Here is a 13,271-nt window from a genome sequence, read left to right as displayed (position 1 = left end):
AAGTTGTGATCAGTCTGTCATGCCCCTGCCCCCCAATCCACCCCTAAGCAGGCTGAGCTCCCTGAGGGCAGAAACCTGTCTGACCCTGCTGCTGACCCCACAGCGCAGAGCAGAGTTCAGAATGATTTGTTGACAGCGGCTGAGACTGTGGGGTTAGAAACCATTTAGGCCGGAGGTGTCATTGCAGGGCAGGGGCTAAGAGGCAGATCCATCTAACATTCATGAGCACCTTGAGGCACCAGGGGCTTTCTCAGCTGCCACTTCTTTGTGCCACTCAAGACCTGGGTCTTCTCATTCCGATTTTACACAGAAGGAAACTCAGAGAGGTTGAGTTCTTGCTCCAGGCCACACAGCCAGTGAGCGGTTACACCAGGGTTAGAATCAAAGGCAGGGCTGAGGTGTGTGTGGCTGTGGTGGGGGGCCTGTAGCTGGCTGCTAAGGGAGGTGACAGTGTGGGTCGGGGGGTCTGAGGCTGGATCTGAAGGCCTCCCAGAGCCTTCTCATTATTCCCGACACTGACCAGAGCTGCTCCCCCAGTCTCCCCCCCCCCCCTTCTCCGGAAGGAGCCAGTTCTGACTCAGCCCATTTCCAACTGATCATCAAGGTGATCCGGGAATGAGCTTGGAAATAGGAAGGAAATATCTCTCAGATTTGGCCTCCCACAGGCCCAGGGTCCTGCCTCTAGCACCGGAAGGAGCCACTTTAAGGATGTCCCTAGGGATCCATTATCAGAAAGACAGATGATCCGTTCATGGCAAGTGTGACCCAGAGACGGGGCGGGGGCAGGCAGCTGGAGCTCCACCTCATGATCTCCCCACTCCTCACTCTCTCGCTGACTTGCAGGGCTCTCTTACCCAGAAGGCCAATCCAGTTTGACCTCCCCTCCATGAGCCTGCTCCGCCAGCACAGTAGAGGGTCTGTTTCCACTGGCATCCTGGGACAGGGTATTGTCACCCCTCAGACTGTGCGCTGGTGAGAGCAAGGCTACTTGACCATCCCCCACCTCGGACTCCAGAGCTGTGTCTCCCCCCTCTGACTGGGCGCTCCGAGGGCTGGGGCTGCCTCCCCCATCTGATGGAGTGCTCCTACAAGCAGAGTCCCTTCTAGTCACCCTCATCAGACCAGGGGCTGCCCCAGGGCAGCCCCTGCGTTCCACTCTGAATCCCTCATTCTGCAGTCCAGCATCTGTCCTAGAAAAGAGCTGAGAAGCCCACTCCCCACCCCACCCCACCCCACCTGCCCTTCCCAACCCGGATGCTCCTTTAAGACCAAAGGGATGGGGGTTGTCAGACACAACAGCCCCATCCTCCCCCTCCTTCACGGGCCAGGTTTCCTGCCATTGACAGCATCCCAGCTGGGCCCTGCCCAGCCTCCATGCTTAACCCCTTCGCGACCAGATCTCAGCGCTATGGGCCAAGACTCCAACCTGCATCTATAAAATTAGGAGAATGAAAGTACCCATTTCACTGGGTTGTTTGGAGAATTAAACGTATTAGTCATGGCGTGAAGCACACACAGAACAGTGTCCAGCATATATTAATCTCCCAGTAAAAGTTCTTTGCCTTGTGTGAGCTTGGATCTGTCATTTCACATCTCTGAGTCTCGGTATTATTCTCAACTGTCAAATGGGGGACTAAAACCTACTACTCCCCAAAGATTGTCCGAGGGATGAACTGTGATCATGTAGATGAAAGCACTTCTCAAAGAGCCGTAATAATACAATATGGAACTATCATGGACCAAAAAAAAAAAACCCAAAAAAACAAAAAACTTCCTTTAACTAGGTGATAAAAATCTCTTACCAGCAAATGGGCCTCTGATTTTTTCAGTCTCATTACCTTACTTTACAGACAGAGGGTACAGTGGAGAGTGGTTTTGGAGTTGGGTTTTGGCAAGATCCTGTTTCTTCATCCATCAAGTGGGATGGCCACCTCTGCTGGGGGGTGGGGGGGCACCCCCTAGGGTTTTTAGGATAGACAAAGGAGATCCAAGAGCACAGGTGTGAATGTGCTTTGCAGACATTGAAAGTTCTACAAGAGAGGGAAAGGGATTTGTGGAAAGTGGTCAGTTGAAGGGGGGCAGGGGCCCCTTGGCAGGGACATTGACTTTTTTGCTCTGGGTGCTGCAGTTTACTGGGGAGAAGGAAAGAGGTCTCCTGGCACCAAGCACTGCGGAGACAGGGCTCCCCCTTGAGACATGAGATGTCAGCTCTAGAAGTCCCTGGTGGGGCAAGGGAGAAAGGAGACCAAAGGACCAGGCTTGGCCCCGGAATCCTTCCTTCACCACCTCTTCCCAGCCAATCTCATTGGCCATAAGAGGACCATGGGCAGAGGCACCTCCAATGGGCTCCAAGGTGGCTGTCTTCCCAAGACTTGCTGGGACAGGCTCACCCCGCACATCTGCGGCACCCATGCCCCCACCCTTAGGCTGCAGATTCCTGGCCTCACCCCTAGGGAGAGCAGGCCTGACACCATCCACACACCCCAATCAGGACAGGCCTAAACCTGCTACAGAGGAAACAGCACAGTCAGTTAGGACCCTGCTCTGCCTTCCCATTTAACCAAGAGGTTCTGCAAACGCCTAGCAGAGGGGACTGGCCCCACATGAATAGAATGTCCCTACCCCAGGCCTCTGGAGGAAGCTAGGGAATCAGGAGACCTTATCTAGGGTCCTGGCAGTGCCCCAAGCTCACTGTGCCTCCATACAAATAAATCACTTAACCTGTCAGGGCCTGTGTGGCCAGCTGTAAAATAAAGGAGCTGGACCTGGTCCAAGGGTCCTCTCCAGCACTGAGACTGTGACCAGGAAGGAGTTAACTGGAGACCAGGCTCCTGGTCAGGAAGGCAAGGGTTAATCTGGAGGGGGTGGGGGGGTGGAGGCTCTCTCGCCTTTTCCTGTGGAGAGTGAGGTTTGGCTGCTACCAAAGTTACTTCCAGTCCTTGCTGTCCCTCCTGGCCTCCTGTGGTCCTTCCCAGGGACCCCTGCATTCAGCCTCCATACTCAGAGGTGAGTGCATCCTGAGCCCAGGCTGGGGTGGGCAGGCACTCAGGGACCCTAGAGCTGGGAGGCTGACACGAAGCCAGCGAACAAACCCCCCAGCCCATGTCCAGAGCTGAAGCCACGAGCAAAGTTCAGACCACTAACCACAGGACTGGGAGAAGGTGGGCAAACGGACGGAGGGCACCCTAATGTCTGCCAGGCTTCTAGGGTGGAACATCTGTGGTCGAGCATCAGGGCCAACCCAGAAGGCAGGGAAGAGACAGCGGACGGCAGATTATTTTGGTCCCTGTATTTAAGGACTTTTTATAGCCTTGCTCCTCTGGGCTGGGAAGAGGAGAAGGGGATGGGAGGATAACCATGAGGTCAGACAAGCACAGTGCCCTCCTGGGACCTTGGAATCTGACCCATTGCCTGGTGTTATTTCTTGAGAGCTGGGAGGGAGGACACTTCCAGGCTCTCCTTGCTGCCTGAGTTCCCAGCCACCAACTACCTATGGACTGACTTACTAAACACTAGATAGGTGTGTGTGTGTGTGTGTGTGTGTGTGAGAGAGAGAGAGAGAGAGAGAGACAGAGAGACAGAGAGACAGAGAGAGACAGAGACAGAGCCAGTAAAGCTGAACTGGCTATGCTGGGCTGGGGGGTTTGGCAGGGTCTCTGTGCCAAGGCCTCTGGGGGTGGTGACCCTCCCTCTATCCCTGGCAAGTTCTGTTCTTTTGTTGCCTCTAGACTGGAGGTCAGGTCCCCTCAGCCCCCAGAACTTATGTCTCCCTTTCAACTGAATGGAGGATTCAGGGAGCAGGGGTGGCATGGGGTTTGCTGAGCCACGTGGGTGGCCCCCTCTGTTACTGCCAGCGGAACTGTCAGCTCTTGATTTACAACCGCTCCAGGTCCTCTTCCCCAGTGGCCGAGGGGAGAGGGGAGGTGGCGGACAAGGGTCACAGGGTCTCAGGATGAGAAGAGGGCAGGGACCCTGAGGGCAGATTTCCGGGAATGCTGGCCGGTTGTGGGGAAGAATTTGCGGAGGGAACTTTTGAGTGAGGCAAAGGGCCCACATCTCTTGGAAACTGCTTGGTTTTATGGCAGCAGGAATAGAAGCAAAACACAAGAGGGAAGTTCTGATAGGCAAGGAGAGGCGCCAGCTGGACTAATTCTGCAGTGCGAGGTTAGAGACCCGTCTCCTAACTCTCAGTAAGACCTGATTAAGCCCCTTGCTCTCTATCAGTTTCCTTCTCCGTGAAATGGAAACGCAGAGGTGATGTTTACAGTTGGGCATTGGGGAATTTCCTTGGCAGAGGTACAGTGGTGGCAGGTAGCTGGCTGATCTGACCTCGTGACCAGCTCTCTGTCCTTCCCCGTGGCCCTGCTGGGACTGGGCAGGGCAATTGGCTGCAATTACTGGAGGTTCCTACCCTGTAGTTATATCCCTGACCCCCAGTGCTTCAGGGAGGGCAGGGTGGGCCCCGCCAGAGCCAGCCTGCGGCTGGGGAGCCTTCTTGTCTAGGATTCAAAGTTGCTGGGTTGGGAAGAGGTATTTTTTCCGGTTGAGGCCACTTGCGGGAACTGAGCTGGGACCAGCCCCACTTCCTTTTCCAAGTGTCCTGCTTGCTGATGCTTGCTTGGCATGGCTCCGTGGCCAGATTAGGGCACCCTCAAAGGGGCATTAAAAAAAATTTTTTTTAATGTTTTTATTTATTATTTTTGAGACAGAGAGACAGAGCATGAGCAGGGGAGGGGCAGAGAGAGAGGGAGACACAGAATCCAAAGCAGGCTCCAGGCTCTGAGCTGTTAGCACAGAGCCTGACGCGGGGCCCGAACTCATGGACTGTGAGATCACGACCCGAGCCGAAGTCGGACGCTTAACCGACTGAGCCACCCAGGGCATTTTTTTCTGGGTGGCCAGGGAGCCCCTGCTCAACCTCTTTGAGGGATAGGAGAGCAGGGGAAGAGGTGGCCTGAGCTTCTGCCCCCTGGACATGGCACTGGTTGATTTGAATGGGGGAGGGGTGGCTGGCTGATCCTATTCCCAGGAATGCCTACAGGAGAGGTGCAGGGCCATCTACTCTTTCCCACTGACCATTCCTCCTTCCCTGTAGGTACCAGGGAGTCCCGACCAATTGCTCTTGGCTCCTCAACTGGCTTCCTCCCTCCAGTGGCTTATGGGGTACTATCCTGCCCAGCTCTGCTAAGATGATCCTGGCCTCTCCCTCCACCCCGTCCAGGGGACGGACCCCCAGCGCCGTGGAGAGGTTGGAGGCCGACAAAGCCAAGTATGTCAAGACACACCAAGTGATAGCACGACGTCAGGAGCCAGCCCTGCGTGGGGGTCCCGGACCGCTCTCCCCGCACCCCTACAATGAGTTGGGACCCCCTGGATCTCCCAGGACGCCCAGGCCCGCCCGCCGGAGCAGCGGCAGGCGGCTGCCAAGGCCTGACTCCCTCATCTTCTACCGCCAGAAGCGGGACTGCAAGGCTTCGGTGAACAAAGAGAACGCCAAGGGCCAGGGGCTGGTGCGGCGCCTCTTCCTGGGGGCCCCCCGCGACGCCACCTCGAGCAGTCCCGGCCCAACCGAGCGACCAGCGGCTCCTGGGGTTTGGGCCGCTCCCCAAGATGCCCCGGAAGCGTCAGGAAAGCGGGCGCTGTGCCCCACATGCTCACTGCCCTTGTCGGAGAAGGAGCGCTTCTTCAACTACTGCGGCCTGGAGCGCGCGCTGGTGGAGGTGCTGGGCGCTGAGCGCTTCTCTCCGCAGAGCTGGGGCGCCGACGCCAGCCCCCAGCCCGGGGCGCCGCCGCCGCCCGGCTCCGGGGACACCAGCGACTGGACGTCCAGCGACACGGATCGCCCGGACGGTGCTGGCGGCGGCGGGGGCGGAGGCGGCGGCGGCTCGGAGGCCGCGGGCTCGGCGCGGGACGGGCGCCCCCCGGTGTCCGTGGTGGAGCGCAACGCGCGCGTCATCCAGTGGCTGTACGGCTGCCAGCGCGCCCGCGACCCGCCGCGCGAGTCCGAGGTGTGATTGCGGCCGCTCGGGAGCGGGCTTCCGGGAAGTCCGGGGTCCGGGCAGGGTTAGGGGGTGGGAGCGGGGCTGGACCCGGGCACCGGAAGGGACGCCCTGCCTCTGACGCGCCGGGTGCCGTGGGGCGAGACCTTCCCTCTGGATCTGGGCTTCCCCTTGTGAACCTTGGGAGGCTGGGACAAAATGATTCCCAAAGGCCCTTCCCAGCGCAGACGGCGGAGGGGGAGGGGGCAGCTATGTGGCCCCTGTGGAGGCCGGGTCTGGGGAGAGAGGTCTGGGGTGGGAGATCAGAGAATCTGCTGAATAAAGCCACAATGTTATTTAAAGGAGTCGTGATGTTGGATTAGAGAGTCCATATTGAGGAAAGAGGCGGGGCGGACTTGCGTGGTTAGGTGCGTGGGTTTGGAGTGTGGGTTCCAGGCTCACTGCGTGACCCTAGGCAAACACTTAACCTCTCCGAATCACAGTTGCACCCCTCGGTGATCAAAGTATTTTTGAAAGGGTCCTAAAGTTCATGGCCAAGTGACTGGCGTATAGGAAATGTTCAGTAAACGACAGCCGCTAAGACCGCTACTGAATTGGTAGTAACTCTATTATGATCATCTTCCCCACTGATCCTGACCTGAGGTCGGTCCAAACTAAAGCTGGGAGCCTGGAATAGCGCGCTTGGGGAGTTCTGGCGAGGGGTCTGCCCCAAAAACCTGGGATCCCCCGGCCCGGAAAGGCCGCCCGCATTCCTGGAGATTTGCTGCCCCCTTTTGGTTACTAGCTATGAATGGGCTGAGATGTGAAGAATCCAGAATTGAGGACAGTAAAGGAAGGGACTCTCTTCAAATGAGGATTTTGCCAACCAGGAGCCTCACATCCTGCCACTGTCTTCCTTTCCGTCAGAGACACACAGGGTCCCCTGTTTGCCTCACACACGTCCACACATTCAAGTCTTTGTTTACGGTCATCCTCCCTTTGCCTGAGTTACCTTCCCCTTTTTTTCCACTCATCCTTCTAAGATTACATATATTCATTCTCCCTCAGAAATTCCTGAATTTCCCAATCGGCCTCATCTCCTCTGAGCTCCCAAGTACAGCCTTATTTTAATGCCTCAACTTGTCACTTTGTGTGGGACCCGCTGGTAGTTTGAGTTCTTTCCTTTGTCTCTGACCTTCCTTCCCCGAGTACAGGGACTGTGCGCATAACAGGGCCACAGGCAACGTTTGTCGAATGAAAAGAGGCCGAACAGGGCGAAGGGCCCTGTCCTCTGGGGCTCCTCAGCTTCCTGGAAAGTTGTAGTCTAAATCGGACACAACCTTTCCTGACACCAGGACTATCTGGTCATTTTCTCCCTGTACGTTTGTGGGGGGAGAGGGCGAGGACGCTTTGAGCTGGACCCCGCCTTGAGGTTGCCCACCCAGAAAAGTCATCCCTGAGGTCCGGACAAAAGCACGCGGTCACACGGGGTGTCGGGTCAGGGTCAGGGCTTTTATGGGCGGAGGGGGGCGGGGGGCGAGGGGAAGAGCGGGCGGCTTGTTGCACCGGCCGGCTAGTCACCCTTGGGCGCAGCCTTCACCCTCATCTCGGCCAGTTTGTGGGTGAGGAAGCCCCACTTGAAGCCGGCCACGGTGTCGGCCTCCCCAGGCTCCGGGCGCTCGGCGGCCTCCTCCACGGCCTCGTCCCCGGCTTCGGGGTCCGGCTCCCGGGTGGGTTCGGCGCCGCGCAGTATTGACGCCGCGGCCGCCTGCTGCTGCTGCCACCTGCTGGCGAACGTGTCCCAGAATCCGGGCCCTCGCGGCTCCGCCTCCGCCGCCGCGGCCACCCCCTGCGAGGGGGACTTCGCCGCCAGCGGGCTGCGGGAGAGGGACGGGTCAGGAGCCGGCCGAGAAGCGGGAGGAGAGGACGAAGAGGGGAGACGGGGTGCAGACGCTAAGAGTGGGGCCGGGGAAGCCAGGGTGAGGTCAGATGACGGGGGGGGGGGGGGGGTGCCGGGAGACTGGACGCAGGTCAGGACCTGGAGGCCAGGGGAGGGTTCAGAGGCACTGGGAAAGGAGGCCGGAGTGGGACAGGGTCAGGGGATTAGGGGAGGGGTCTGAGAAGAGGGGGCCGAGACCAAGATCCCTGGGGAGAGAGTAGGGGTCGGGGGTTTAGGGAAGGAACTCGGGGAGAGGGGCAAGGCCAGAGAAGGGAAGCCTGAGGCGCCGGGTCGGAAAACTGAGGGAGGGGACCGGAGAGAGTGGCGGGGCCCAGCGGTGCTAGCGGGAGGAGTGAGACCCCCGCGCAGGTCCCCATCCGGGGGAAGGGGCGAGGTCAGACTCTTCGAGAAAGGGTCTTCGAAGCCCGGGTTGCAGCGCTGGGGAAAGAGGCAGGGCGGGGGCGGGGGCAGGGGCAATGTTCTGGGGTGGAGGGAAAGGGGGACTAGGAAAATGAGGGAACCCTGGAGAGAAGGACAGGTGAGGAGACCCAGAGGAATGAGAAACGCCTAGATCAGAGGCTTAGCGGGGAGGAGGACTGGGGAGGTGGCATGGAGGGGAAGGGCAGTCAAGGAACGGTGATGAGGCTTGAGGTGGGAGCCTCAGGTCTAAGGAAGGGTCCTTGGAGCTCTGGAAGGGACAAGAGATGAGCGCCAGGGGACAGAAAGGAAACCCTGGAGCTGGAGAGATGGGTGGGTCAGGGGGACTGGAGGGGAGAAAGGAATAAGGGAATGTCAGAGGAAGGAGGCAGGACTGGGCTGAAGGAAAGGGCAGGGAGGCAGTGTGTGCCAAAATAGAGCTAGGAGAAAGGAGCTGGCCCGGGTACCATCCCCTAATCCCCAGCAAGACAGCGGTCCCTAGACTAGCCTGCCTCAGGTCTTCAGGAGCCTGGCTGCAAATACAGACCTCAGGCCTCATCCTGCACCTGCTGAATCAGAATCTTTGAAGGAGGGTCTGGCAGAAATTGCCTAGGAGGATGAGGGTATTGGGAACCACTGATCTGGACCACCCTCAGTTCCAAGCGCCTAAAGTTTCTGTCTTCTGTTCCCTGATTGTAGGGAGATGACCCCCCCCTCCACGTGGATGGGGAAAAAGAGCCTAAAATACCTCCTAGCACCTCAATCCCAACAGCCCTTAAAGTCCTCCTGAGATCTAACCTAATCTCCAGATATGATGATTTGGCCTCTTTCCTGCTGAGAGAAACTGAAACAGCCCGTGGCTGCCTCTCCCCCTCCCTCCTTGGTCAGAAAGACAAATAGACCAGAAGGAAAGGACGTGGGAGAAGGGAGACCCCAGGCCCCTCCCAGCCCCCACCAACACACACACGTACTGGTCGGCACAGGGCTCCGGTGGCAGCAGTTTGTCCTCATCTTCTTTGTTAAACAGAGACGACATTGTCAGCCAACCTTTCACCCCGACCCCCTGAACCTAGGAGGAAGGGGCTGGGAGTCAGGGAAGGGTCATAGCACCACCTCCCAGGATTCCACAGCAGCCTCCTCCAGACTCCCCAGGGCTGGGGTAAAGAAGGAAGAACTCACCCGGCGGGCCAACTGGGACATGGGATGGAAAGCCTCTTCGGTAGGTTCTGCCGGCTCAGAGTCCACTAACGCTGGGTTCCCTCTCTGGGACACAAGACCCCTCCCAGCATGAGAGAGGTCCCAGAGGAATGGGACTTCCCTCCCCCGCTGCTAGCCTGGTACGCACACCCCGGCACCCCAACCCCCCACAACTAAACACCCATCTGGTCCCCTCACACCCTCCATAAGTACATACAAGTGTACCTCTACCCAAAGTCACCAGTCACATACCTTACCTGTATAGGAAACCCCTGCAGACACCCTCGAGCCCACATACCTGCCCACCCATGGACGTATCCACACACACCCAAAAATGTGTGGACAACGGCATGCATGCTGATGTAGACACACACCTGTACATGAGCATGCCTCCACAGGGCTATGCCTCTTCGCCTGTACATAGCTGTACGTGCTGTGAGGCACCTATACAAGGACACGTACACTGTTATACCATTCACACCCGTGAACTTACAGAAATGCAGGCAGCGGCACAGAGGCCCATCTACAGCACACTAAACCTCTCCACCCATCCACAGACACAAAGGTGGAGATGCACACACACACACACACACACACACACACACACACCCTATAGAACTAGTTCCTGCCCCTGCCACATCTGTTTGCACGAACTGCTACTTATTACAGCCTCTAGATGTAAGACCGTTCCCAGTTTCAGAGCCTTTTTGATTTTTTTTTAAATGTCAGAATAAACATGCTCCAAGTCTGGCTCTGGTCTGATGCTGCAACAGTGACCCTCTAAGGGCAAGCACGACTTCTAGGACCATAGGCCTCACTTCCTCTCCAGGCAAGCCATCCCAATTCTGCTTAGCTCTGCCCATTAGGAAGTTGTGTCAAGCTGCATGTGCCCCATGTGGCTACTGCCCCCTGGTCTCTTCCATGTGGCAGCCCTTGGCTGCCATCTTTGGAGATGGAGTCCATCGTGGGAGACAATGACCATTTTTCCCGTGGCCCCCCAATCTTCTTCCTCAGTTTCCTGAAATATCCTGGCTTTCGGCACCAGGCCATTTGTCATCCTTGAAGGTGCCGATTGTTTCTGCACAAATGTGCCTCCCCTCACAGAGCCTGTCCCTTGCTCTTCATTGTATCTCACTCCTGCTCTCTCTGCCCATGACCCACCCAGCAAACATGGATGGTACCCACCTCCTCTGCCAGGTCTTCCTCAGATTCCCCACTGAGGGTCTGTAACACTTTGGACTTGTAGGTTTTCCAGAAGGTCTGGTTCATGGCTGCAGGGAAAACAGGCCTGGCACCCAAGCTCAGGAAGGCAGTGACTCAGTGGGCACCCAGCGGGTCTGGCTCCAGGAACTTGGTGAGGCCAAGAGCCTGTCCCAGGGATCAGGTGACTTCATTAAAGATGCACCAGCCTCCCCAGCTGGCACACTGTCAGGCAGGTGAACTGATCCAGAGGAGTCTGGGGTGGAGACAGGACAGAGCTGGCTTCTGTGGCCTCAGCCCCTCGTCTTGACCCATATTGGCCAAGAATAATGGAGACAACTCTCTGCACGGAGGCCCGCTTCCTGGCCCTACGGGTACTTGAATTTGATCTCTTGGAATGGCTCCAAAAAAAATCTGCTTGCATTCACAAACTCCATTTATAAAGTCCTTGGGCCCAAGACCCACACTGGTGCCCCTGTGACTGTAGCCATACCAGTTGTGCCTTCAGCAGGGCCTGCCCTATGTCCCCACTCAACTGTGAACTGGAGTGGGGAGGTCTCAAAGCCCCTGGTTGGCACCCTGGGCTTACATTTCTCTGCTTTGTCTGGGCTGGAAACCGATTCCTCTCCCCGGGGATGCACGTGCATGTCTCCCTGTTTCCTGGCAACAGGTTCCAAAGAGCTGGAGCCCCTGAATTATTGCTGAGCTCCTCTGGTCAGCCAGGAAGGCACCAGGCTCCAATGAACGGAGGAAGGCTCTCTGGCCTTCTCCCCACTCTGAGCACAAAATACCTAGGCTGTATCTCTGCCTTTGCCGCCAGCCCACACCAGGGAGTCCAGGGCTCAGAGAAAGGGGGCAAAGATAAGAGGTGCTTCTGCCAGCCCTTCCACTTCTTGTGAGAGTTGCTGACCCCGTGCAGTCTGAGGAGATGCCTGAGCAGAACACTCCTTGCTCACGGATTTGACTGGGGGTGCACGAAGGACGGAGACCCAAGGGAATAACTGGGGAACGGTGAGAAGTGGTGAGCGCTTTGTCAGGAACTGGAGGTATCTCAGGAGTCCCTGTGGGGGCCAGATCCCAAACTTACTCACTCGCACTCATTAATTCATTTATTCACATCACAGACATTTTTCAGTGCCTCCCAGAGATGCTCAAGGCATATTCCCTCCCCCCGCTGACCGTGGAGTCTACGATCTGGGAACAAGCATGGGGTGATAGTGCCAAGGGATGGAGTAGAGACAAGTCCGGCCAGAAGGGACCGGAGGTCAGGGGGCGGAATCCCCCGGGGGCCCGCACCACCCAGCCGCTCCCGGGCCAAAGCCTCGCCCTGAGCGGAAGCCGCAGCTTTGGGCCCCGCCCGGCGCTCCGTCTCTGACGTCGACGGCCGCCTGGGGGCGCTCAAGGAGCAGCCTGCGCGAGTGACGTCATCTGAGGCAGTCTGGACGAACCTGCTCCGCCCCCGGGCGTCCTTGACGTCATCCAGCAATCCGGAAGCGCCCGCACGTGTGCCCCTGACCCGGCTCCCGGTTCTGGGCCCCCTGGCCCCGCAGTCACTGGCCATGGGTCGCTCCCGTCGGACGGGTGCTCACCGAGCCCACTCCCTGGCCCGCCAGATGAAGGCGAAGCGGCGGCAGCCGGACCTGGACGAAATTCACCGCGAGCTGCGGCCCCAGGTTCCCGCACGGTCTCGTCCAGACCTGGGCTCCGAGCCCGACCCCGACCTGCCAGGGGGCGGCCTGCATCGCTGTCTGGCCTGCGCGTGAGTCCCGGCCGGGCCTGGCCTGGGGGGGAGAAGGGTACGCGGGACGGGACGGGGGCGTGAGGTCCGGGTCCCAGGACGCGCGGGGTCTGCTGACCTCCCATCACTTCAGGCTCAGAGCCCCGCGTCAGGGAGATAGGCATACCTGAGATGCATCACCTCACTCTCCTCCTTACCCACCTCCCATCCCTACAGGAGGTACTTCGTCGATTCCACCACCCTGAAGACCCACTTCCGATCCAAAGACCACAAGAAGAGGTATGAAGGAGTAAGGAGAGGACTGGTGGACGGGTGCTGGGCAGACAGGGCTTGCATCTGGTCAGCTCCCAACTCTCTCTCTTCTTTCAACCAGGCTAAAGCAGCTGAGCGTGGAGCCCTACAGTCAGGAGGAGGCCGAAAGGGCAGCGGGTATGGGCTCTTATGTGCCCCCCCAGCGGCTGGCCGTGCCCACAGAAGTATCCACTGAGGCCCCCGAGATGGACACATCTCCCTGACATGGCCTGAGGATGTAGGGCAGGGGAACTGCCCATGGACAGTGGTGCAAGGGCTAGGCTGGCAAAGACTGTGCCAACCTATTTTGGCCCTGGGTTTGGGGAGTGGATGGCCTCTTCTGGGTGCCCTCACTCCCAATAAAGGAACTGGATGAAGAGGACTTGTCTCTGACTCTCTAACCTCCAGGCCACTCCTCCAAACTCCCGCCCTGTAGGGGTTTCTCTGTTACTCTTGTTTACAGGGCCGAGGGTGTCCATTCCCCACTTGGTCCGGCTTTGGAACCTACAGC

The 13,271-nt window shown here is 58.1% G+C and overlaps 3 protein-coding genes across 3 annotated transcripts; 2 read left to right on the top strand and 1 right to left on the bottom strand.

The window, feature by feature from the left end:
* The first annotated feature begins 2,870 nt into the window (after window positions 1-2,870).
* On the top strand, window positions 2,871-6,375 carry FAM110D (family with sequence similarity 110 member D). The gene is made up of 2 exons (XM_049617736.1): window positions 2,871-3,006; window positions 5,096-6,375. Exon 2 carries the CDS (start codon window positions 5,190-5,192, stop codon window positions 6,012-6,014), a length of 825 nt encoding a protein of 274 aa, XP_049473693.1. The 5' UTR covers window positions 2,871-3,006; window positions 5,096-5,189; the 3' UTR covers window positions 6,015-6,375.
* Window positions 6,376-7,486: 1,111 nt separating this feature from the next.
* CC1H1orf232 (chromosome C1 C1orf232 homolog) lies at window positions 7,487-10,800 on the bottom strand. Its single transcript, XM_049618938.1, has 4 exons — window positions 10,717-10,800; window positions 9,514-9,597; window positions 9,306-9,403; window positions 7,487-7,855 (listed from the first exon to the last, which is right to left on the bottom strand). The coding sequence occupies exons 1-4, from the start codon at window positions 10,798-10,800 to the stop codon at window positions 7,552-7,554; spliced, it is 570 nt and encodes a 189-aa protein (XP_049474895.1). The 3' UTR covers window positions 7,487-7,551.
* Window positions 10,801-12,209: 1,409 nt separating this feature from the next.
* On the top strand, window positions 12,210-13,142 carry ZNF593 (zinc finger protein 593). Its single transcript, XM_049618936.1, has 3 exons — window positions 12,210-12,490; window positions 12,686-12,748; window positions 12,843-13,142. Exons 1-3 carry the CDS (start codon window positions 12,291-12,293, stop codon window positions 12,982-12,984), a joined length of 405 nt encoding a protein of 134 aa, XP_049474893.1. The 5' UTR covers window positions 12,210-12,290; the 3' UTR covers window positions 12,985-13,142.
* Window positions 13,143-13,271: the final 129 nt, after the last annotated feature.

This window comes from Panthera uncia (assembly GCF_023721935.1).
Source record: "Panthera uncia isolate 11264 chromosome C1 unlocalized genomic scaffold, Puncia_PCG_1.0 HiC_scaffold_4, whole genome shotgun sequence".
In the NCBI taxonomy this organism is placed as follows: domain Eukaryota; kingdom Metazoa; phylum Chordata; class Mammalia; order Carnivora; family Felidae; genus Panthera; species Panthera uncia.
This window is presented reverse-complemented; position numbering and strand designations above follow the sequence as displayed.

Excerpts from the sequence above, each read along its gene's own strand:
- FAM110D (XM_049617736.1), top strand. The coding sequence starts at position 5,190 with ATGATCCTGGCCTCTCCCTCCACCCCGTCCAGGGGACGGACCCCCAGC.
- CC1H1orf232 (XM_049618938.1), bottom strand. The coding sequence starts at position 10,800 with ATGAACCAGACCTTCTGGAAAACCTACAAGTCCAAAGTGTTACAGACC. Across the intron at positions 9,404-9,513 it reads TGTCCCAGTTGGCCCGCCGG|GTTCAGGGGGTCGGGGTGAA; the intron begins GTGAGTTCTTCC and ends CCTTCCTCCTAG. Across the intron at positions 7,856-9,305 it reads CCGGAGCCCTGTGCCGACCA|CCCGCTGGCGGCGAAGTCCC; the intron begins GTACGTGTGTGT and ends CCTCTCCCGCAG.
- ZNF593 (XM_049618936.1), top strand. The coding sequence starts at position 12,291 with ATGGGTCGCTCCCGTCGGACGGGTGCTCACCGAGCCCACTCCCTGGCC. Across the intron at positions 12,491-12,685 it reads CATCGCTGTCTGGCCTGCGC|GAGGTACTTCGTCGATTCCA; the intron begins GTGAGTCCCGGC and ends CCATCCCTACAG. Across the intron at positions 12,749-12,842 it reads TCCAAAGACCACAAGAAGAG|GCTAAAGCAGCTGAGCGTGG; the intron begins GTATGAAGGAGT and ends TCTTTCAACCAG.